This window comes from Schistocerca cancellata, chromosome 1, assembly GCF_023864275.1.
Source record: "Schistocerca cancellata isolate TAMUIC-IGC-003103 chromosome 1, iqSchCanc2.1, whole genome shotgun sequence".
NCBI classification, from domain to species: domain Eukaryota; kingdom Metazoa; phylum Arthropoda; class Insecta; order Orthoptera; family Acrididae; genus Schistocerca; species Schistocerca cancellata.
Genome location: NC_064626.1, coordinates 1,111,659,972 through 1,111,686,403, shown reverse-complemented (window position 1 = coordinate 1,111,686,403; position 26,432 = coordinate 1,111,659,972). Strand labels below are relative to the sequence as shown.

At 43.1% G+C, this 26,432-nt stretch overlaps 1 protein-coding gene across 1 annotated transcript in view; it reads left to right on the top strand.

Moving 5' to 3' along the window:
• The window catches only part of LOC126131942 (uncharacterized), a 110,905-nt gene that overhangs the window by 65,984 nt on the left and 18,489 nt on the right, over positions 1 to 26,432 (top strand). Inside the window, exon 3 of the mRNA XM_049915176.1 lies at positions 25,077 to 25,238. Within this exon, the coding sequence (XP_049771133.1) occupies positions 25,077 to 25,238 (162 nt within the window). The remainder of the gene's footprint in view (positions 1 to 25,076; positions 25,239 to 26,432) is intronic.

The window sequence follows — 26,432 nt, the reverse complement described above, 5'->3', positions numbered from 1 at the left end:
GAGAAGGAAGCTGAAAAAATTATATTTTGTGAATAAAACCGTCTAGATCGCTTACTACGATTTTTCAGCTACTGCCCTCATCAGGTATTAAACATATTAAAACTAATAGAAGGAAGTTCTGTATCAGCAGTAAAAGCTGTGCCTAATGACATAGAACCTTCTTATGTTACATAAGCGCTCCCACTTCATGAGTGTGATACAGCAACCTTACTGATTATTTTCGGCAAACATAGACTGTTCTTCTTACCGAACTGTCTTTTATTAGTTTTGAACTTTTTTATATCTGATGATGACAATTGCCGAAACGTCGTAATATATAAAGAAAAATTTTAACGTACGATCTATGCGTTAGTATTATAAAATATTCTCAATGGTCGCGGACTGATACGGGTAATTCATTTCCTGTATTAGAAAGAAAAATTTATGGATAGATCGAATAATAGAAATTCGTTCCAACTTGATGAAGAGAAGGGTACAGCCTAAGGCACTATGTTTGTGGAGGGAAGCCTGCAGGTGTGTTAAAAACTGTAGAGGGAAACCAGGATTTAAGTACATAACTTAGTTCAAATGGGCGTAGCTTCCAGTAATTATGATGAGGCAAGGAGACCGGTACAAAAGTGATTACAGTGGACCGATGCACCAAACCAGTCTCCCGGCTGAAGACGACAACATTAACAGAACGGACACTGCCTGAGTTCAGGTACTTACTGCACACACTTCACATGGCAGCAAGTGAAAAACAATGTTCCTGTACAGTATCGCGCACCCATGACTTGAGTCATTGTATGTAATTACAGCAGCATTACTCCCAAAAATAGTGCTGCTTGATATAGTGAAGGGATGTATTACGCTTCTTCCTTTTTATGGGCGGCAACGTTCATTTCCACTGAAATACCCACGTTGCTGAGACAGTGAAGTGTTGCGGACATTGCATGAGACGGCAGCTTGAGTATGTGACGAACAATCTTCTATTACCCGTGTGAGGAATGTTCACAAAGGTTGAAACGTATGAAGTATAACAAATACTGCTTCTTTATCTTTTAGTATACAGGGACTAATGAAATTTATTGCCAACACATAATACTACCGTTTCCCTGATGGAAAGATTAGGCCATGACGTCCCGTCGCAGCACTAGTTCAGATTGAGGAAGGGAATCGGCCGTGTCTTTTTCGAAGGAACCATTCTGGCAGTCGCCTTAAATAACTTTGGGAAACCACGGAAAGCCTGTGTCCGTATAAAGGACGGGGATCTCAACCGTCGTCTTCTCTAATGAGGGCTCTTGTTTCCATGCGCACCATCACTCGGTCGGGTTTCTTGAACTGAGGTCATCCGTGGCGAGGAATGTGTGCCGTATTACCGAAATGCAGGGACCATTTCCTCTTGTTATTGACATGGTCCCAATATTTGTGGTAAAAAAGAAGAGCAGAATAATATTAAATTCTTCCTTCGCTACTGTTAGTCAGTGCAAATACAGACGGGTCTTAAGTTATCGGCGAAGTGAACACTACTATGGATCGATGAAGTGCGTAAATTGGACAAGATATCCAGTGAAACAGGTGAATCGATGCCTCTGAATAAATATTAACCCTTGAACTTTCAATAGCTACGGACACCCACCTGGTATTAGTAGATCAGGAGTAGTGAACCTCTTCCACCTGCCACCCACTATTGTATCTCTGTTAGTAGGAAAATTTTATGACCGCGCACCAGTTCCACAGTAAAAGTGATCCATAAAGTAGGGAAGTAACTTTACATTGCAAAATTTGGACAGTAGAGTTACAGCAAGTCAAAGCATATAATAATATCTGTTAACCAAATATTTTATGTCTAAACTTTATGAAAGCTAAGGAAAATAGTTGTAAAACGCCTACGGCCTAACACCCACTACGAAAACTGGAGCGGCCGCTAGTGGACCAGGTTGACTACCATTGTGGTAGATGGAGCCACAACATTCCATCATGACTGAATTTGTACAGAACAAAATGATTGCTAGGCCAGTATTTCAAATGCCGCAGAATCCGGTCTACGATAGGATATTATTATCCTGATGATACGTCTCACCATTTTGAAACTACTGGTAGGAGTATATATACTGTATATCTGGCAGCAATAGCTGTGTTAAAATATAAGTAGTATTTTCCGCTCATATAAAAAAATGGCTCTGAGCACTATGGGACTTAACATCTGAGGTCATCAGTCCCCTAGAACTTCTTAGAACAACTTAAAACTAACTAACCTAAGGACATCACACACATCCATGCCCGAGGCAGGATTCGAACCTGCGACCATAGCGGTCACGTGGTTCCAGACGGAAGCGCCTAGAACCGCACGGCCACACCGGCCGGTCTACACTCATACAGACGAAGTGGGCATCAAAGAAGCAACCCAAAGGTCACAGACTTAAATGGTAAGTCTTTGGTTCAAAGCGAGTGATCCTTGAGGAACGACCAAAATACATTCCGATTTGCTTGGCATTTGAAAACACTAGATGGAAAACACCATTGACGGACAAGTGTTTGTTTTCGTGAATTGAAAATCACAGTATTCTCATGGAATACTTACACGCTAAATTCTAGATTAGTTTGTGTGCAAACACCGCTATTGTCTTAGTGTCATTCTGGTAAATGATTATCTTCAAATTTCTAGAAGGCGCACTGAGATAACAGTTTTGCCCGCTGCAGCACTCCGTTTCGAAACTGTGCCTCGTAGCCTATCGAGACGACCGTTAACAAACAACACAGCTATGAAAAATAGAAGTTATCAGTGATTACTCGCAAATTAGGAAACATCGAAGTTGCAAATACAGAAACTGCCTCTAATTAGAAGCGTGATAAACAGCGCCTTGGAACGTGCTGCTATTTCGTAATTTGCCTGTCGTTACTGATATGGGCGTAACTCTTGCTCAAAAAATCATTGCCTACAATGTTACAGCACTAGTAGAGTTATATTTTCGTGTTATAAGCTTAACTGATCAATACAATAATTTTTTTCTTTAGTGCCAACAGCGTAATAAATGTGTGATAATCACCCGATTACTAGAAAAATGCACCAAAATAGCTGCTTACAATTACTAATCTTTATTCACTACAGACTGTTTCGGCTTTTATCGCCATTGTAAAGTACGTCTAGACTGATGTGACGTCCAAATTACGTCGTTAGTGAACCGTCTCATAACTGTCACTGTTTTTATAAGATGATAAAAGACGTAAATATATCGAAAATAAATCGTTAATTAGGTGTGACAGTGGTTTGTCTGTTCCACTCTTACGTCGCTATATGTTTGAATTATAGGTAAACACATAGCGTCATAAGAGTGGAACCCATTACATTAAAGGCAAAAATAATCATCTTATAAAAACAGTGACAGTTGTAGTACGTTTCACTAACGACGTAATATGGACGCCACATCAGCCTAGACGTACTTGACAATGGCGATAAATGCCAAAATAGTTCGCCGTGAATAAAGATTAGGTATCATAAGTAGCTATTTTGGTGCATCTTTCTAATAATAATGTCATTATCAAACAATTATATTTGTTTTCAGTCAGAAATTTGTTACAGATTATTCACTGCGTATCTGTGTCCTAAATGCTAAGAGCGTTCGGTAAGTGTAGTCAGCATTGTCTCACACTCTATTGTTTTTTCTTGTAACACGGTGGAGAAACAAAATAAATCTATCAGCAAGTATAGAAATTAGGCAAACCATATATAACTTTAAAAACATTAGCTGATTCAAAAATTGTGCATATCTGTCACAGTAAGATCTGCCGTCTAATTCCACGCGAGGTATATTTCGCATTACTTTGGAAATGTTTTAGAATACTTCCTACTACTTCTTTCCAACCAAATATAAAAATTTTCATTAGCAGGTCAGTACAGTTATGCAGTTATTGACATGAAGGTGCACAATACGAGTCTTGAACAGTAATGAAGAATTGCAGAATTAGCGGAAACGAACTTAGTTAAATGAATGATATTACAAATGTGTGTTTCCTTAGAAAACAAATCACAAGCAAACTTGTAGTCCAGTGAGTCAGACATATTAATTACCTTTTAATAGGAACACATTTCCTTTCGATGGACCTTCTACACATACAAAGGTTACACAATACACGATTGCTATGAACATTTGACTTGAGGATCCTCCTATATGCCTTGAATTGATATTCCGTCTATAGTATCAATCTATTTCTAACTTATACCCAATCATTAACTGAATGCAAAATTAAAAGCTGTCGAAACGTTTATTTAATTTCCAAGAGCTTTATTTGAAAAAAAAAATCTGTGCACCTTCCTGAGTTACTGCAGGGATACGTGCATCCCTTAGTTTTCTTTATTATAAACTATTTTTGGTTATATTGTTACTAAACACTGATTTTTATTATTATTTTAACACTTTTTTCATAGGGTGATCTACTTCCTAAAGGCTGTAGCAGATCGTACATCTATTCCCTCGTTGCTGCTGTTAAAATGAACATTAAGACGGGAATATTTACATGGTTTTACAGATTAACTAACACAAATTTAGATTTAGATGTAAGCTGTGATGGTCTCACCTCCCACCTCACTCAATATAGTATATAATTTATAATGTCTTCCGGCTGTACTTCGCTGTTATCAGTTTGAACCTTACACAAAACTTAACATAACATGTACATTTGGACTATAGCCACACCTCAATTGGTGTGATAAATACAAATTTGTTAGACATTAGCTTCCGGTAGTTCTGATAATTCACTTTGGTGAAGTAGCTATGGCATCTGATCATTACATGTCTAAGTAATTCTCAACAAACGTATAGTTGGAGTTCTACCTTTGAATGCTTCTTGTTTTGGACTGTCAGCACTTCATACAATTCACTTCGATGTATAATGTACAAAAGCAGTGGTTTTTAAGCAGTCCTCTGTTGTTACATATATACGCAATCAAGCTATTTATGTAAATACACTATCTGATCAGAAGTATCCGGACACCTGGCTGAAAATGACTTACAAGTTCATGGCACCCTCCATCGGTAATGCTGGAATTCAATATGGTGTTGGGCCACACTTAGCGTTGATGATAGCTTCCACTCTTGCAGGCATACGTTCAACCAGGTGCTGGAAGGTTTCGTAGAGAATGGCAGCCCACTGCACTGAGGAGAGGTATCGATGGCGGTCAGTGAAACCTGGCACGAAGTCGGCGTTACAAAGCATCCCAAAGGAGTTCTACAGTATTCAGGTCAGGGCTCTGTGCAGGCAAGTCCATTATAGGGATGTTATTGTCGTGTAACCTCCGCCACAGGCCGTGTATTATGAACAGGTGCTCGATAGTGTTGAAAGATGCAATCGCCATCACCGAATTGCTCTTCAACAGTGGGAAGCAAGAAGTTGCTTAAAACATCAATGTAGGCCTGTACTGTGATAGTTCCACGCAAAACAACAAGAGGTGCAGTGCAAGCCCCATCCACGAAAAACACGACCACACCATAACACCACCGCCTCCGATTTTTACTACTGGCACTACACACGCTGGCAGATGTCGTTCACCGGGCATTGCTCATACCCACACCCTGCCATCGGATCGCCACATTGCGTACCGATGTTCGTCACTCCACACGCCGTTTTTCCACTGTTCGGTCGTCTAATGTTTATGCTCCTTACACCAATGGAGGCGTCATTTGGCATTTACCGGTGTGATGTGTGGTTTATGATCAGCCGCTCGACCATGAAATTTTCTCACCTCCCGCCCAACTGTCATAGTACCTGCTGTGGATCCTGATGCAGTTTGGAATTCCTGTGTGATGGTCTGGAGAGACGTCTGCCTATTACACATTACGACCCTCTTCTACTGTCGGCGGCCTCTATCAGTCAACAGACGAAGTCGGCCTGTACGCTTTTGTGATGTACGTGTCCCTTCACGTTTCCACTTCACTATCACATCGTAAACAGTGGGTCTAGGGATGTTTAAGAGTGTGGAAATCTCGCGTACAGACGTATGACACAAATGACACACAATCACCTGACCACGTTCGAAGTCCGTGATTTCCGCAGAGCGTCCCATTCTGCTCTCTCACGATGTCTAATGACTACTGAGGTCGCCGATATGGCGTACCTGATAGTAGGTGGCAGGACAATGCACCTAATATGAAAAACGTATGTTTTGGAGGTGTCCGGATACTTTTGATCACATAGTGTATTAAGCCACTATTAGCTCATAAACACTATCTTCACTTGCAAACTACATCCTCAATAATTTGCTGCATGTATTCCCATCCGTGCTTTCTTCTGCCGTTTTTACCCTTTACAGCTCCCTCTAGTACCATGGAAGTTATTTCCTGATGTCTCAACATGCTCTATCGCCCTATCCACTCTTCTTGTCAGTTTTTTCCACATATTCCTTTCCTCACCGATTATTCGCAGAACTTCCCCACTCCTTACCTCATCAGTCGACTTAATTCGTTTGTAGCACCACATCTCAAATGCTTCGATTCTCTTCTGTTCCGGTTTCCCCACCATACAATTTCACTACTACACAATGCTGTATTTCAAACGTACATTCTCAGAAATTTCTTCCTCAAATTAAGGCCTATGTTTAATGCTAGTAGACTTGTCTTGGCCAGGAATGCTCTTTTTGTTAGTGCTAGTCTGCTTCTGATGTCCTCCATGCTCCGACCGTCAAGGGTTATTTTGCTGTCTAGGTTTCCTTAACTTCATCTCCTTCGTGATAACCAGTGCAGGTGTTAGGTTTATCGCTGTCCTCATTTCTCATTTCTTTAGTCTTTCTTCCGTTTACTGTCAATCCATTTTCTCGTATCATTTATATTCTCTTACCGTGAATTTTAATTCCACTTCTGAGCCTTTCCATTATTTCAGTTATTGCTTCTTCGATGTATAGATTGAACAACTGCAATACAATTAGCTTGAGTAAGGAGACATATTACTGATTTATATAGGGTAGTTTACTGCCAGTGCGTTGTACAGTTTTTAATAGTTGTTTCCCTTCTGTAGATGTAAACCTCCAGTCATTACACACAGCTAGGCTCTTCTCGTTTCATGGCGTCTACGGAACACGACGAAAGAATGAAAACAATTAATGAGAGAGAATCTACGCAGTTTGTACAATATTTATGCTCTGCAATACAAATAACTTCAGAGAGATTTTGATGCTTAAGTTTATATGAAACACTTAAATGTGAAAATCCGATGCTCCGTGTCACAAGCCTATTAAGGAAGAAAACAATTTTGCACGAACGGCCACAAAAAAAGTCAAGCGACCTAAACTGTCACAGTGAAAGTATATCATCTTTCCGCCATCTACGCATGTTCTAGGACTGCCACTGCAGTTTCAATTCACAACATTATGCTGATTAACCTTTTCTGACGAATCGAATGCTCCAATATACCAATAGCTGTTATCTAGGCTTTATTTTTAGGCTACAAGTTTGGACGATACACTACAATGTTATTTCGGCATCAAAGACGAGTGAGTCTCCTAAGGCGTCAGACTCAAATATCTCTTGCATTTTCGTGCAGGAAATCGACTAAATTGTTGATTCAGATAACTTTCGTTAAGCCTTCTACGGAGAATTCGTCGCGCGTTTGGCTGCGAGACACAGACGGCTTAAACTTACCCGCGAGAAAATATCTCTAACACGGTCCACCGTTCCCCCGTCTGGGCCTGAGCGGCTGTAGATATGCACACATAACATTCATCGCTTAAGTTCGCATACCATTTCTTGGTACCGTGGAACACAGGTGCTGCATTCTGGAATTTCATTCACGTCAGCTATAAAAACTGGAAGACTTTTTTTTTTAACCCAACGACATTTGACAACACATCAGTGTTCTGTGCTGTCTTTGCCAAGGCTGTTCACGAGCATTTTACTGCTTTCAAATGACATCGTTATTGTCAAATAACGGTCTTGTAATTGTTATTTGCCACATGATGGTCCCATAAGCCAAAAGGCCCCGAGACAAATAAATCACTAGAAAACATTCACGATTTTTCTTTCCGCTTCTTTACAAATGAAGTTGTTCTGCCAAGCGGCTGAATAACTTTCCTAATCGTTCCACTGAAAGCGTCGATTCCAACCCGTGAACAATTCGACCACTGGATCGCACAACGTTAAACTTTCCCAATGGGAGGAATATGTGCCTAGTAATGTAGTATCTGTTTACGTGCCGTTTAGAAGACTCTAGAAAGGCAAAACGCCATGTACAGTAGTAATACTTGTATCGGTTGTTAGTTGTCGTCACTTTGGACAGTTATTGAGAGGTGAGCGATGCTGTTAAATACGAATACATGCACGTTCGATGATGAGAACCCATTACTCTTAATGAGATTCCGCCTTCTTATTCGTGATGTAAAATGTAGCACCAGTTTCGTTGATTAGGGTAGGGTGGCGGTGTGTTTAATTGCTGTAAAAAATAAACAGCTTACACCACCATGATAGGAGCAATCATCCTGGTATACTGCTGCTCACTGTGCACCACACTGCTGCCGAACCAGATGCTTCCTGGTTCTGCCTTGTACCTCACACTACCGAGTTGGGCCACTATATCATTTATGTATTTTGAATCAATTGCCAACTGCCAATTCACGGACAAAATTATCTGCCTTATCTGTTCGTGATTCGTGTTATCAGTCAGTCATTAACATTGCGTTCATGGATTTTGGGAGTATAAACACAAGGTAACTTGCCTGTGAACGCCTGGAAAAATACTAACAATTTACATGAATTTTATACGGCTCTAACTAAAAAACATGAACTCTTAGTAGGATGAAAATTGTAGGACAATAGGAGTGTTTATTGCTGAACTTTACGATATACAATTAATCGCATTAGTTCTGACGTTGACTTCAATTCAGTTTTTTTCGAAGATCGGGAAATTACATTTTTATATGCCTGTCTATACTTGGGAGCTATGCAGTGACTAACTGTCTTACTTAGATGCTTGGAGAAAGTACACATTAACAATATGTCTGTCTAAAAAGTAAACTACAGTGAAGTCACTTCAACCACAAGCTTTTATTCTGGGAAGTTTGCATTTGATAATCAAAATTAAGGTTAAGTTTATATAATTATTCAGCAAGTATTTTCCTTCCTACTGCTAGTATGTTAGTGTCTGTAGTCTACTGTCCAAAGTGTACCCTGAAACATGCAAAGAAATTTCAGACCTCTAGCTCGGATGGATTTTTTAAGCGTAAAATAAACAAGTTCAAAAATGGTTCAAATGGCTCTGAGCACTATGGGACTAAACATCTGTGGTCATCAGTCCCCTAGAACTTAGAACCACTTAAACCTAACTAACCTAAGGACATCACACACATCCATGGCCGAGGCAGGATTCGAACCTGCGACCGGAGCAGTCGCGTGGCTCCGGACTGAGCGTCTAGAACCGCTAGACCAACGCGGCCGGCAATAAACAAGTCAGAAAATTTAATTCTCGATAAATTCAATTACAAGTTACCTATGACTCATCTCCGTTGTTCCTAAAATACACCTGTTGCATAATCTTCTTGGTTTACAAGTTCATCTTCTGTCTTCCTTTTCTTGTTTCTCCTTGTTATTATGGCCTCTTTAGTTGCCTCAAGGACCCACTTTTAGTTTCGGCCACAAACATGGAACCAATTACCAATAGTTACTGTCTCCCAAATTCGGAATATATTCCTAACGATTCTACAACGTCACATCTGCTAATTGCTCCACAGTAAAACAAATTACAGGCATAATAATTTTCGAGAATTTCAAAAGAGTAGCAAAACGAACGACAGAAAAAGAATATAAGGAAAAAAAAAAACGCTCGAGAACCAAGGAAAACATATGAGCATCGCAAAGCGTATCCCGGACAGGGCTGTCAACTAAAAAGGAGTTGTACATGTTCTCGAACAAGAGTCTAATGACAACATTGACGTGCGAAATGAGCGGGAACTTTGGCATGGACGCATACCAAGACATCTTTAAGTTGATTTTTAAGCAATAATCCGATGTGCAATTCAGTTGTTTTAACCATCATTTCGTTCAAAAATCTCTAAATATCGGCCGCGCGGGGTAGCCATTCGGTCTCGGGCGTCTTGAAACGGTTCGAGCGGCTTTCCCCGTCGGAGGTTCGAGTCCTCCCTCGGGCATGGGTGTGTGTGTTGTCCTTAGCGTAAGTTAATTTAAGTTAGACTAAGTAGTGTGTAAGCCTAGGCACCGATGACCTCAGCAGTTTGGTTCAAATGATTCAAATGGCTCTAAGGACTATGCGACTTGACATCTGAGGACATCACACACATCCATGCCCGAGGCAGGATTCGAACCTGCGACCCTAGCAGCCGCGTGGTTCCGGACTGAAGAGCCTAGAACCGTTCGGTCACAGCGGCCGGCAGCAGTTTGGTCTCATAGAAACTTACTGTAGTGTTGGCAGAAGAGCCAACACTGCGTTGCAAGAGGAGGCCGAAATGCACGCGTCAACTCACGCAGGTGGCGCTAGGTCTGAAACAGGATACGTAATTAATGCTATAAAGAAAAGTACGTAGCTGCTGGAATACTTAACTTTAATCCATCATTTGTATACAGCATTCTTGATGATACAAGTGAGACTCTCTCTAGAAATGGTTAATGGCGCCTTACTAGGTCGTAGCCATGGACTTAGCTGAAGGCTATTCTAACTATCTCTCGGCAAATGAAAGAAATGCTTCGTCAGTGTAGCCGCTAGCAAAGTCGTCGTACAACTGGGCCGAGTCCTAGTACGTCTCTCTAGACCTGCCGTGTGGTGGCGCTCGGTCTGCAATTACTGACAGTGGCGACACGCGGGTCCGACATGTACTAATGGACCGCGGCCGATTTAAAGCTGCCACCTAGCAAGTGTGGTGTCTGGCGGTGACACCACACTTACCACAAATTTCCATTTTTCTAAATACCGATTTAACATGAAAAATAAAAAAAAATAAAAATAATTGGCAACCGTGGTTGGCTGGTTGGTTGATTTGGGGGGAGGGGACCAAACAGCGAAGTCATCGGTACCATCGGATTGGGGAAGGGCAGGGAAGGAGGTCGTCCATGCCCTTTCAGAGGAACCATCCCGGCATTGGCGAAAGCGCAAACCTAAATCAGAATGGCCGGACGCGGGTTTGAATCGTCGTCCTCCCGAATGAGAGTCCAGTGTGCTAAACACTGCGCCATCTCGCTCGGTGGCAGCAGTGGTGGGTGTATGCCGGGAACGCAGACGGTTGTGCAACGCGCGTGCACGTCGGCCCGTCTCGTACAATGGGTATATTTAGAGTGGCGCGACGTCTGTGCATTCAGACACTCGGGGGAAAAAACAGAAATAAAGGGAGAGCCGTCTGGCGAGCTGGGCCGGCGCGTCGCGGCGCCGGTGACACACGGCGAGGCGAATAGCGGCGGAGGGGCGGGGGGAGGCGGCAAGCGGGCCGTGCGCCGGACGTTGCCCTTCCCTCCCCTCCTGCTAAACTACTACCCTCTCCTCTCCAGCACTGTGCGGCCCCGACCAAATCACTGCCGCTCCGGTAATACGACAGTTGACTGCGTAATAACATAGAAATCGGGGCCCCCGAGAAATACGAGCCGTGCGAGGGACTTGTGACGTCACACTAGTCAGCTACGTATTTCGCTACACTTCAACTGCCATCGGCTCCGTGCAGGGCAACCGGGAAATCAATACGTAGCTGAAAAGGCACCCACTGAATGTCTTAAGCCTGTCGTGTGGTGTCGAGAGACTGCATGCATTTAAACGCGCAGTCAAGAATTATTTAACTCGTCTTGAATAGTTACTCGCTCCGCCGGATACGGCTGCTAGCACTTGCACGCGCCACAGCCTGTCTTTCTCGTAGACTTCCGTTTAGTCTGTAAACATGCTTCATGAGAGCAATGGAGACTCTATGTTTCAGTCGTTGCAAAATCCCTCCGCCTTTCGTGGATCTGCTGTATCATGCAGTATAATGGCACTCCAAAGGAAATCAAAACTCTCACATCGAAGCTGTAACATCTCTGCAGTATCACAACACACCAATAGTTTTCAACAACCTCACATCGAAGTAACGCCTCTTCACTTGATGCGCAGCTTGAGGCAAAATTCCACGTGACCCTATAACTACGCTACTGGCCATTAAAATTGCTACACCAAGAAGAAATGCAGATGATAAACGGATTTTCATTGGACAAATATATTATACTAGAACTGACATGTGATTACATTTTCACGCAATTTGGATGCATAGATCCTGAGAAATCAGTACCCAGAAAAACCACCTCTGGCCGTAATAACGGCCTTGACACGCCTGGGCATCGAGTCAAACAGAGTTTGGAGGGCGTGTATAGGTACAGCTGCCCATGCAGCTTCAGCACGATTACCACAGTTCATCAAGAGTAGTGACTGGCGTATTTTGACGAGTCAGCTGCTCGGCCACAATTGACTAGACGTTTTCAATTGCTGAGAGATCTGTAGAATGTGTTGGCCAGGGCAGCAGTCGAACATTTTCTGTATCCAGAAAGGCCCGTACAGGACCTGCAACATGCGGTCGTGCATTATCCTGCTGAAATATAGGGTTTCGCAGAAATCGAATGGAAGGTAGAGCCACGGGTCGTATCACATCTGAAATGTAACGTCCACTGTTCCAAGTGCCGTCAATGCGAACAAGAGGTGACCGAGACGTGTAACCAATGGCACCTCATTCCATCACGCCGGGTGATACGCCAGTATGGCGATGACGAATACACGCTTCCAATGTGTGTTCACCGCGATGTCGCCAAACACGGATGCGACCATCATGATGCTGTAAACAGAACACGGATTCATCCGAAAAAAATGACGTATTGTCATTCGTGCACCCAGGTTCGTCGTTGAGTACACCATCGCAGGCTCTCCTGTCTGTGATGCAGAGTCAAGGGTAACCGCAGCCATGGTCTCCGAGCTAATAGTCCATGCTGCTGCAAGCGCCGTGGCCGAGCGGTTCTAGGCGCTCCAGTGTGGAACCGCGCTACCGCTACGGTCGCAGGTTCGAATCCTGCCTCGGGCATGAATGTGTGTGGTGTCCTTAGGTTAGTTAGGTTTAAGTAGTTCTAAGTTCTAGGGGACTGATGACCTCAGCAGTTGAGTCCCATAGTGCTCAGAGCCATTTGAACCATTTTTGTAACGGAGCGTATCAGCATTTCATCGGAAAGACAGAAATGTTCCTAAGCGAGCGCTGCGTTTTCATACTTACCATATAAATCAAATTACTGAACATGATTAACTATATCTCCCGTTTTTTTCCAACTCTTGAAAGTTTAACTTGTCACAGGTAAATCCACATGGAAAGCTTACAAAAGTCAGATTCGACTTAAATCTTTCCAATACACCTCCTCACCTACATTGTTGTTCTTGTGGTCTACAGTTCAGAGACTGGTTTGATGCAGCTCTCCATAGTACGCTATCCTGTGCAAGCTTCTTCATCTACATCCCTCTGAATCTGTTTAGTGTATTCATCTCTTGGTCTCCCTCTACGATTTTCACCCTCCACGCTACCCTCCAATACTAAATTCGTGATCCCTTGATGTCTCAGAAAATGTCCTGCCAACCGATCACTTCTAGTCAACTTGAGCCCTAAATTCCTCTTCTCCCCAATTCCATTGAGTACCTCCTCATTTGTTACGTGATCTATCCATCTAATCTTTGGCATTCTTCTGTAGCACCACATTTCCAAAGCCTCCATTCTCTTCTTGTCTAAACTATTTATCGTCCATGTTTGACTTCCATACATGGCTACGCAACATACAAATACATTCAGAAAATAATTCCTGACGCTTAAATCTATACTCGATGTCAAGAAATTTCTCATTTTCAGAAACGCTTTCCTTGCCATTGCCAGTCTACACTTTATATCCTCTCTACTTCGAACATCATTAATTATTTTGCTCCCCAAACAGCAAAATTAATCTAGTACTTTAAGTGTTTCATTTCCTAATCTAATTCCCTCGACATCACCTGATTTAATTCGACTACATTCCATTATCCTCGTTTTGCTTTTGTTGATGTTCATCTTATATCCTCCTTTCAAGACACTCTCCATTCCCTTCAACTGCTCTCCCAGGTCCTTTGCTCCCCCTGCCAGAATTACAATGTCGTCGTCAAACCTTGAAGTTTTTATTTATTCTCCATGGATTTTAATTCCTACACCAAATTTTTCTTTTGTTTCCTCTACTGCTTGCTCAATATACAGATTGAATAACATCGGGGATAGGCTACAGCCGTGTCTCACTCCCCTCCCAACCACTGCTTCCCTTTCATGCCCCTCGACTCTGATAACTGCCCTCTGGTTTCTGTATAAATTGTAAATAGCCTTTCGTTCCCTGTATTTTACCCCTGCCACCTTAAGAATTTGAAAGAGAGTATTCCAGTCAACATTGTCAAAAGCTTTCTCTAAGTCTACAAAAGCTAGAAACGTAGGTTTGCCTTTCCTTAATCTATCTTCTAAGATAAGTCGTAGGGTCAGTATTGCCTCACGTGTTCCAACATTTCTACGGAATCCAAACTGATCTTCACCAAGTTCGGCATCTACCAGTTTTTCCATTCGTCCTCATCTACATACACTTATACAATACAGTGTTCGTACTTTGCATAATTACATAGCCTTTCTTATCCAGAACCATGATGGTGTTGGCTTTTAATGTACACATATGAAAATGTGCTTTTAACTTTCCTAGGCTGTAATATTGTCATCAGCAATACTTTTCAATTGCTTGTCTCAACAACCCGAGGAAATAAATAGCAGATACTGTACAGGCTCAGAAGCATTCTTTTCCTAACGCCTAATTAAGTAGAGAAATTGTGTTTTTTTTTCATTCCTCACCGTTCATCTTGCTAATACGCTGACGTTCTTAACGAAGTATCAGTAAACTACGCAGGAGGATGGAGTCAGAACGGCATTTAGAACTTATGGTCGTATCGGTCCAAAGACTGACGTCTCAAGCCAAGTACTATAACTTAAAAGATATCTTACTGTTCACCACAGGGTGCATATTGGTTGGTTTGTTTGGGGAAGGAGACCAGACAGCTTGGTCATCGGTCTCATCGGATTAGGGAAGGATGGTGAAGGATGTCGGCCGTGCCATTTCAGAGGAACCATCCCGGCATTTGCCTGGAGTAATTTAGGGAATTCACGGAAAACCTAAATCAGGATGGTCGTCCTCCCGAATGCGAGTCCAGTGTCTAACCACTGCGCCACCCCGCTCGGTACAGGGTGCATATAAAATATTTAATTGCCTGACCGGTATTCAGGCACAGACCTCATCCTCAGTGGCATATGTTATGCACGTTCATATCAAACTTCGTACATGTCAATTAAAATTCCTTACTGCGTCAAACTGAAGTGCTGGCCGCTGTGGCTGAGTGGTTCTAGGCGCTTTAGTCCGGAACCGCTGCGGTCGCAGGTTCGAATCCTGCCTCGGGCATGGATGTGTGTGATGTCCTTACGTTAGTTGGGTTTAAGTAGTTCTAAGTCTAGGGGACTGATGAGCTTAGATGTTAAGTCCCATAGTTATTACAGCCATTTGTACCATTTTCAAACTGAAGTGTATTTGGATACAGAGTACCCCGTGGTTATTTAAAATAGGATTATAGCCACGTGATCTCGGGAGGATCGAACACCTGTCCTACCTCTCAGTTCACAAGTCGTCGTGAGTACATGATACAACTGTCAAACGTCAAATGATGCGTGTACTATGAGGTGGGACAGATGTTGGATCCTGTTGTGGTCACGTAGACGTGGTTATAGTCATGTTTTAAACAACCAAGGGGTTCTTTTCAGTGTGACGTTATAGGAATTCTATCACTGACCTGCACGTCATCCGATATGGACATGCACATTATGTACCACTGATGATGGGTTCTATGTGCAAATGTCAGTCTAGCGATTAAATACTTTGCCCGCACCTGGTGATGTACATAAAGTTTAATTTTTAAATACTTACAAGCTGCGCAGCACCAAACATACAAGATTTTCGAATGCCATATCTCAGTATCTGCCAGGAGTTACCATCAGCTCTTTGTACGTTTAGATGCATACTATGTTTAAGATTGAACTTATTATAAAATAGGCCGAGAACAAGTGCCTCAGTATTCACTACAACACGGATATAGTGCTACCGCCTTACGTTCATCTAGCGGTGGTGAAATTGAACCGATTACTACGAGTTTTTGCACCGTACACTTGTAAAAGTTCTACACGTCGCACTGTTTACCGTGCGCAGCAATCTCTGGTTCCAAAATTATGGAGTCCCAGCACTTTCCAGTGATGATGCACAGGCACAGCTGTTGGCTGTGTGGATCGTTGTAGCGTCTCAGCGTCTGTCACCGGATTGAGTGAGCTTGCTTAACGAATCTGTGACAAAATATGTTGCTTTTCTTTGGATCTTCTCTACTGCCTATATCAATTTTATGTAGTAAGAATCCCAGATTGTGGAGCAACACTCAAGTATCGGTTAAATGAGGGGTTAAATGCGTAGGTCGACTACATTTCCCGAGAATTCTTGAAATGAATTTGAGTCTGGCACCAGCTTTTCTCACAATCAGTTTCACTGTCCAGTCACATGAATGTGAAAATTCATCAGAAGACTGAATAACCGTCTTTTGCAGCGTGGACCTCTGCGAGACGTGCAGGATGAGAGTCAGTGCGTTTCTGGAAGGTACCGACAGGGATGTGGAGTCATACCGACTCCTGTGCTGTGGCTACCTGCGCTGTAGTTCTCAATTGGGAATCCATGGCGGGTACAGCCCGATCGAGGTGGTCCCACTGGATCTCGGTTGGGTTTAAATCCAGGGATGCTGGTGGCCAGGGGAGCACGGTAATTTTCATCCTGGTAATCTTCAAATTATGCACATACACTGCGAGCTCTGCATCACGTTGCTTTGTCCTGCTGGTAGATGCCATCATGCAGAGGAAATACGAAGTGCTTTGTAGGTGTGGACGTGGCCCCAAGGATAGATACTAACTTGTGTTAGTCCATTGTGGCTTCCAGGATGACGTGATCACCTAGGGAATGCCACGAAAACATTTCACAGACTTTGACGTTCCCTTTTCCGGGCTAGACCTTTCCGACGGTTGCTGCAGGGTCTTCGCTTCCAGACGTTTCACTCCATGTGCGTCAATGGCCATTCGCTCGCTGCAGCATGAAACGTGATTCATCTGAAAACACCTCCTATCGCCACTCAGTGGACGTCCAGATGCGGTTGTGGCGTGCAGATTCCAGCCTTTGTCGACGATGAACAGCAGTCAGCATGGATGCATGAACCAGACCCCCACTGCGGAGGCCCATAGGAAGCAACGTTGGCTGAACGATTGTTGAGGAGACACTGCTCGGAGCCCTAGGTTCATCTCGGCGCTCAGTTGCTTATCTGTTGCACGCCTGTTTTCCTGTGCGCATCTCCGCAGCCGTCGTTTACCTCTGTCATCAACGGCCCGTGGGGTGCCATAGTTGCCTCGGCGTCTGTTTTACACTACTAGCCATTAAAAATGAACACCAAGAAGAAATGCAGATGATAAACGGGTATTCATTGGACAAATATATTATACTAGAACTGACATGTGATTACATTTTCGCGCAATTTGGATGCATAGATCCTGAAAAAACAGTACCCAGAACAACCACCTCTGGCACTAATAACGGCCTTGATTCGCCTGGGCATTGAGTCAAACAGAGCTTGGATGGCGTGTACAGGCACGGCTGCACATGCAGCTTCAACATGAGTCGAATCATAGCTGATAAGGAAAAGCTGAACGAAGCGAAAAAGAGCGTAAAGAGAGCAATGAGAGAAGCATTCAACGAATTCGAACATAAAACATTGGCAAACAATCTAAATAAGAACCCTAAAAAGTTTTGGTCATATGTAAAATCGGTAAGCGGATCTAAATCCCCTATTCAGTCACTCGTTGACCACGATGGCACCGAAACAGAGGACGACCGAAGAAAGGCAGAAATACTGAATTCAGTGTTCCGAAACTGTTTCACTGCGGAAAATCGTAACACGGTCCCTGACTTCAGCCGTCGCACGGACGCCAAAATGGAAAATATTGAAATAAACGATATCGGAATTGAAAAACAACTGCTATCACTTAGTAGCGGAAAAGCATCCGGACGAGACGAGATACCCTTAAGATTCTACAGTGATTATGCTAAAGAACTTGCCCCCTTTCTATCAGCAATTTATCGTAGATCGCTGGAAGAACGTAAAGTACCTAGCGACTGGAAGAAAGCGCAGGTCGTTCCCATTTTCAAGAAGGGTCATAAATCAGATGCGAATAATTATAGGCCTATTTCGCTTACGTCAATCTGTTGTAGAATAATGGAACATGTTTTGTGTTCTCGTATTATGACGTTCTTAGATAATACAAATCTCCTTCATCATAACCAACATGGATTCCGCAAACAGAGATCATGTGAAACTCAGCTCGCTTGCCCAAGAAATTCACAGTGCCGTAGACACTGGCGAGCAGATTGATGCCGTATTCCTGGACTTCAGGAAGGCATTTGATACGGTTCCGCACTTACGTTTAATGAAAAAAATACGAGCTTACGGAATATCGGACCAGGTTTGTGATTGGATTCAGGATTTCCTAGAAGAAAGAACACAACATGTCATTCTTAACGGTTCAAAATCTGCAGATGTAGAGGTAATTTCGGGAGTACCGCAAGGAAGCGTGATAGGACCTTTATTGTTTACAATATACATAAATGACTTAGTTGACAACATCGGTAGCTCCGTGAGGCTATTTGCAGATGACACGGTTGTCTACAAGAAAGTAGCAACATCAGAAGACTCGTACGTACTCCAGGAAGACCTGCAGAGGATTAATGCATGGTGCGACAGCTGGCAGCTTTCCCTAAACGTAGATAAATGTAATATAATGCGCATACATAGGGGCAGAAATCCATTCCAGTACGATTATGCCATAGGTGGTAAATCATTGGAAGCGGTAACGACCGTAAAATACTTAGGAGTTACTATCCGGAGCGATCTGAAGTGGAATGATCACATAAAACAAATAGTGGGAAAAGCAGGCGCCAGGTTGAGATTCATAGGAAGAATTCTAAGAAAATGTGACTCATCGACGAAAGAAGTAGCTTACAAAACGCTTGTTCGTCCGATTCTTGAGTATTGCTCATCAGTATGGGACCCTTACCAGGTTGGATTAATAGAAGAGATAGACATGATCCAGCGAAAAGCAGCGCGATTCGTCATGGGGACATTTAGTCAGCGCGAGAGCGTTACGGAGATGCTGAACAAGCTCCAGTGGCGGACACTTCAAGAAAGGCGTTACGCAATACGGAGAGGTTTATTATCGAAATTACGAGAGAGCACATTCCGGGAAGAGATGGGCAACATATTACTACCGCCCACATATATCTCGCGTAATGATCACAACGAAAAGATCCGAGAAATTAGAGCAAATACGGAGACTTACAAGCAGTCGTTCTTCCCACGCACAATTCGTGAATGGAACAGGGAAGGGGGGATCAGATAGTGGTACAATAAGTACCCTCCGCCACACACCGTAAGGTGGCTCGCGGAGTATAGATGTAGATGTAGATGTAGATACCACAGTTCATCAAGAGTAGTGACTGGCGTATTGTGACTAGCCAGTTGCTCGGCCACCATTAACCAGACGTTTCCAATTGGTGAGAGATCTGGAGAATGTACTAGCCAGGGCAGCAGTCGAAAATTTTGTGTAACCAGGAGGACCCGTACAGGACCTCAACATGCGGTCGTGCATTATCCTGCTGAAATGTAGGGTTTCTCAGGGATGGAATGAAGGGTAGAGCCACGGGTCGTAACACATCTGAAATGTAACGTCCACTGTTCAAAGTGCCGTCAATGCGAACAAGAGGTGACCGAGACGTGTAACCAATTGCACCCCATACCGTCACGCCGCGTGGTACGCCAGTATGGCGATGACGAATACACGCTTCCAATGTGCGTTCACCGCGATGTCGCCAAACACGGATGCGACCATCATGATGCTGTAAACAGAACCTGGATTCATCCGAAAAAACGACGTTTTGCCATTCGTGCACCCAGGTTCGTCGTTGAATACACCATCGCAGGCGCTCCTGTCTGTGATGCAGCGTCAAGGGTAACTGCAGCCACGGCTTCCGAGCTGATAGTCCATGCTGCTGAAAACGTCGTCGAACTGTTCGTGCAGATGGTTGTTGTCTTGCAAATGTCCGCATCTGTTGACTCAGGGATCGAGACGTGGCTGCACGATCCGTTACAGCCATGCCGATATGATGCCTGTCATCTCGACTGCTAGTGATACGAGGCCGTTGGGATCCAGCACGCCGTTCCGTATTACCCTCCTGAACCCACCGATTCCATATTCTGCTAACAGTCATTGGATCTCGACCAACGCGAGCAGCAATGTTGCGATACGACAAACGGCAATCGCGATAGGCTACAATCCGACCTTTATCAAAGTCGGAAAGGTGATGATACGCATTCCTCCTCCTTACACGAGGCATCACAACAACGTTTCACCAGGCAACGCCGATCAACTGCTGTTTGTGTATGAGAAATCGGTTGGAAACTTCCCTCACGTCAGCACGTTGTAGGTGTCGCCACCGGCGCCAACCTTATGTGAATGCTCTGAAAAGCTAATCATTTGCATATCACAGCGTCTTCTTCCTGTCGGTTAAATTTTGCGTCTGTAGCAATTTTAATGGCCAGTAGTATAGATAGTGCCATTTTGTCATGCACGCTATATTTACACCGCGGCGACACGCGAACAGTTTACGAACTTAGCTCTTTCGCAAATGGTTCTGCCCTTGCCCCGAATGCCAATGATCACGCCCTTTTGGACGTTAGATAAATCGCTCCGTTTCCTTATTACGACAACGGGTGTACGGTTTTCCGTGTTCCTTGCGCGTTGACGTGGTACAGAGACGTTAGTCACATTAATGTGTACTTTAAGTAGTTCTTGTCGCATAGTGCCAAATATTTTACGGATGTGACCCTCCCAAGGACTGCAATCTAACAAGTCTTTAAAGCCGGAGACACATTGGGCGGCGGGTGACTGGTTGTCTTGAATACTCAGATAATACTGATTGGATCGTTCTAACAGTGAAGCATTCTGTATTACTTGTACGTGATACTAGATTCTAGTTAATTAAACTGATAAAATTAGCAACGCCACTGAAATATGCTTATACAACAATTACAACTAATATCAGGATGTCCAACGCTAATAAATGGTGATAGGGGGAAATTCCGCTGTGAGCTGCAGCTGCTAAGGACATGAAGGAAAAAGAAAAAGGCGGGACAAGGTATGAAAGAATACAAAAGATGGTTCAAGAAACACTGGCATGAATTCCTTCGAATAAGAAGGACAAAGAAATATGTGAGCCTGAGTAAGGACACTGTTAATGAGAGAAAAAATACTCCATCCACTTGTGGGCTATCGGAAAAATTGTTTTTCCGTAAGTCTGATGAAGTTACTACGATGACAGCAGAAAGTGCTTCAGCCAGATCCAATCAGGAAATTCCTAATCGAGTCACAAATTTGTCTTGAGATTCCATGATTACCTGGCTGCATTCTAGTAAGTTATTTCAACATTCTATGTTGTTGTGGTTTTTAGCTCGAGAACTGGTTTTAGGCAGCTCTCCACGCTATTCTATCCTGTGCATGTCTCATCATCTCCGAATAACTGCAGGAACCTGCATCCTTCTGAATCTGCTTGCTGTATTCATCTTTTTTCTCCATCTACGATTTGTACCCTCTCAAAACTCCCTCCAGTATTAAACTGGTAATCCTTCGATGTCTCAAAAAAAAAAAAAAAATGTGCCCTACCAAGCGATACCTTCTTTTAATCAGGCTGTGCCACAAATTTTTTGTTCACCAGTTCTATTCAGTACTTCCTCATTAGTTATGTGATCTACTCATACAATCTCAAAAGCTTCTGTTCTCTTCTTGTCTAAACAGTTTCTCGTGTTTGTTTCACTTCCGTACACTACTCTCCAGACATATTCCTTCAGAAAACACTTAACACCTCCATCTATATTCGATGTTAACAAGTTTCTCTTCTTCGGAAACGCTTCTCTTGCCGTTGTCATTGACTTTGCCAGCCTACGTTTTATATAGTCTCTACTTCGGCCATCTGCACTTACTTTTCTGCCTAAATATCAAAATTCATCTCCTACTTTTAGTTCCTCGTTTCTTAATGTAATTACTTTCGCATCAGCTTTGTAAATGCGAGTACATTCCATTATTCTTGTTTTGCTTCCGTTGTTGTTCGTCTTATCTCTCAAGATACTGCCCATTCCGTTCACCTGCTCTTCCAAGTCCTATGATGTCTCTGACAGAATTACAATGTCATCGGTAAACTGCTTGCTCAGTGCACAAACTGAATGACATCGGGGATAAGCTACAGTCCTGTCAAAAAATGGTTCAAATGGCTCTGAGCACTATGGGACTCAACATCTTAGGTCATAAGTCCCCTAGAACTTAGAACTACTTAAACCTAACTAACCTAAGGACATCACACACACCCATGCCCGAGGCAGGATTCGAACCTGCGACCGTAGCAGTCCCGCGGTTCCGGACTGCAGCGCCAGAACCGCTAGACCACCGCGGCCGGCACAGTCCTGTCTCATGCCCCCTGAGCCACTACTCCGAAATCCTAACTAATCTTCCCCGAGGACGTTTTCTAACAGTTCTTCCATTCTTCTGTAAAGATTTGGTGTTAATATTTTGCAGCCATGACTTATTAAATTAATATTTCGGTAAATTTCACACCGGTCGACAAACTCTTTCCTTGGAATTGGAATTATTACATTTTTGTCGAAGTCTGAGGGTATTTTGCCTGTTTATAGATCTTCCACACCAGATGAAAGAGTTTTGTCATGGCTGTTTCGACTTAGAACTTTCAGCGTTCTGTCAAATTATTCTCGCAGTATCGTATCTCCTCTCTATCTTCTCTTCATCTACTTCCTCTTCCATTACTATAATACTTCACTTGTACAGACCCTCTAAGTACTCCTTCCACCTTTTCCTTCTTTGCTTGGAACTGGTTTTCCACCTGAGTTCTTGATGTTTATACAGGTGGTTCTCTTCCCCCAACGACCCTTTTAATCCTGCCGTAATTTTAGTGGTTACTACTACGACTTTTTGCCTGCAAAAAGGAATACAAACGTCTCAAAAATGATATCGACAGGAAGTGCAAAATGGCTAAGCAGGGATGGCTAGAGGACAAATGTAAGGATGTAGAGGCTTGTCTCACTAGGGGTAAGATAGATACTGCCTACAGGAAAATTAAAGAGACCTTTGGAGAGAAGAGAACCACTTGTATGAATATCAAGAGCTCAGATGGCAACCCAGTTCTAAGCAAAGAAGGGAAGGCAGAAAGGTGGAAGGAGTATATAGAGGGTTTATACAAGGGCGATGTACTTGAGGACAATATTATGGAAATGGAAGAGGATGTAGATGAAGACGAAATGGGAGATAAGATACTGCGTGAAGAGTTTGACAGAGCACTGAAAGACCTGAGTCGAAACAAGGCCCCGGGAGTAGACAACATTCCATTTGAACTAGTGATGGCCTCGGGAGCGCCAGTCATGACAAAACTCTACCATCTGGTGAGCACGATGTATGAGACAGGCGAAATACCCTCAGACTTCAAGAAGAATATAATAATTCCAATCCCAAAGAAAGCAGGTGTTGACAGATGTGAAAATTACCGAACTATCAGTTTAATAAGTTACAGTTGCAAAATACTAACGCGAATTCTTTACAGACGAATGGAAAAACTGGTAGAAGCCGACCACGGGGAAGATCAGTTTGGATTCCGTAGAAATGTAACACGTGAGGCAATACTGACCTTACGACTTATCTTAGAAGAAAGATTAAGAAAATGCAAACCTACGTTTCTAGCATTTGTAGACTTAGAGAAAGCTTTTGAGAATGTTAACTGGAATACTCTCTTTCAAATTCTGAAGGTGGCAGGGGTAAAATACAGGGAGCGAAAGGCTATTTACAGTTTGTACAGAAACCAGATGGCAGTTATAAGAGTCGAGGGACATGAAAGGGAAGCAGTGGTTGGGAAAGGAGTATGACAGGGTTGTAGCCTCTCCCCGATGTTATTCAATCTGTATATTGAGCAAGCAGTAAAGGAAACAAAAGAAAAATTCGGAGTAGGTATTAAAATTCATGGAGAAGAAGTAAAAACTTTGAGGTTCGCCGATGACATTGTAATTCTGTCAGAGACAGCAAAGGACTTGGAAGAGCAGTTGAACGGAATGGACAGTGTCTTGAAAGGAGGATATAAGATGAACATCAACAAAAGCAAAACGAGGATAATGGAATGTAGTCAAATTAAGTCGGGAAATGCTGACGGAATTAGATTAGGAAATGAGACACTTAAAGTAGTAAAGGAGTTTTGCTATTTAGGGAGTAAAATAACCGATGATGGTCGAAGTAGAGAGGATATAAAATGTAGACTGGCAATGGCAAGGAAAGCGTTTCTCAAGAAGAGGAATTTGTTAACATCGAGTATAGATTTAAGTGTCAGGAAGTCGTTTCTGAAAGTATTTGTATGGAGTGTAGCCATGTATGGAAGTGAAACATGGACGATAACTAGTTTGGACAAGAAGAGAATAGAAGCTTTCGACATGTGGTGCTACAGAAGAATGCTGAAGATAAGGTGGGTAGATCACGTAACTAATGAGGAGGTATTGAATAGGATTGGGGAGAAGAGAAGTTTGTGGCACAACTTGACTAGAAGAAGGGATCGGTTGGTAGGACATGTTTTGAGGCATCAAGGGATCACAAATTTAGCATTGGAGGGCAGTGTGGAGGGTAAAAATCGTAGAGGGAGACCAAGAGATGAATACACTAAGCAGATTCAGAAGGATGTAGGTTGCAGTAGATACTGGGAGATGAAGAAGCTTGCACAGGATAGAGTAGCATGGAGAGCTGCATCAAACCAGTCTCAGGACTGAAGACCACAACAACAACTACTACGACAGCAGAAAGTGCTTCAATCAGAGCCATTTAGGAAATCCTTAATAGTCAGAAATTTCGCTCGAGATAGTGATCAGTTATCATTTGACCGGCTGTGTTGCAGGTGAGGGCGGCAGCGCGCCGCGGCCGGACCCGCGCTGGCTGTGCGAGAGCCTGCGCTGCCCGCCCGTCGTCTCCCCCGTCTGCGGCGTCGACGACACCGGCGAGCTGCGCACCTTCCGGACCGCCTGCCACATGGAGCTCGCTCTCTGCCACGAGAAAAAGTGTAAGTACTCGCATCCCGCGCCTGCGCACAGCTGCTCCGGACCGCCCCGGTCGACATCGAAGTGCTCCACTAGCTCCCCACACCCCTGTTCAGTCACTCAGTACTCGCTAGTTCGCTACATTTTAACGGTAACCTCAAACGCTACCCTCCTACAGCGTGTATCAAACAGAATCGTCCCATTTGGCATGTCTATATTTCTGAAAGCAATAAACATACGAGGGGCGTTTGAAAAGTCCGTGCAAAAATAAATACTACGTACGTCTTTGGGGTAAACATATTTTTTATTTTTCTACATAGTCTCGTTTTACATCTACATCTACATGGATACTCTACAAATCACATTTAAGTGCCTGGCAAAGGGTTCACCTTCACAATTTTCTGTTATTCCAATCCTGTATAGTGCACGGAAAGATAGAACACCTATATCTTTCGGTACGAGTTCTGATTTACATTATTTTATCTTGGTGATCGTTCCTCCCTATGTAGGTCGGTGTCAACAAAATTTTTTCGCATTCGGAGGAGAAAGCTGGTGATCGGAATTTCGTGAGAAGATTCCGTCGCAACGAAAAACGCCTTTCTTTTAATGATGTCCAGCCCAAATCGTATATCATTTCTGTGACACTCTCTCCCATATTTCGCGATAATACAAAACGTGCTGCCTTTCTTTGAACTTTTTCTATATACTCCGTCAGTCCTATCTGGTAAGGACACCACACCGCGCAGCAGTATTCTAAAAGAGGACGGACAAACATACAGTAGGCAGTCTTCTTAGTAGGTCTGTTACATATTCTAAGTGTCCTGCCAATAAAACGCAGTCTTCGATTAGCCTTCCCCACAACATTTTCTATGTGTTCCTTCCAATTTAAGTTGTTCTTAACTGTAATAACTAGGTATTTAGTTGAATTTAAAGCTTTTAGATTAGACTGATTTATCGTGTAACCGAAGTTTAACAAGTTCCTTTAGCACTCATGTGAATGACCTAACACTTTTCGTTATTTAGGGTCAACTGCCACTTTTCGCACCATTCCGATATTTCTTCTAAATCGTTTTGCAGTTTGTTTTAGTCTTCTGATGACTTTAACAGTCGATAAACGACAGCGTCATCTGCAAACAACCGAAGACGGCTGCTCAGTTTGTCTCCAAAATCGTTAATATAGATAAGGAACAGCAAAGGGCATATAACACTACCTTGGG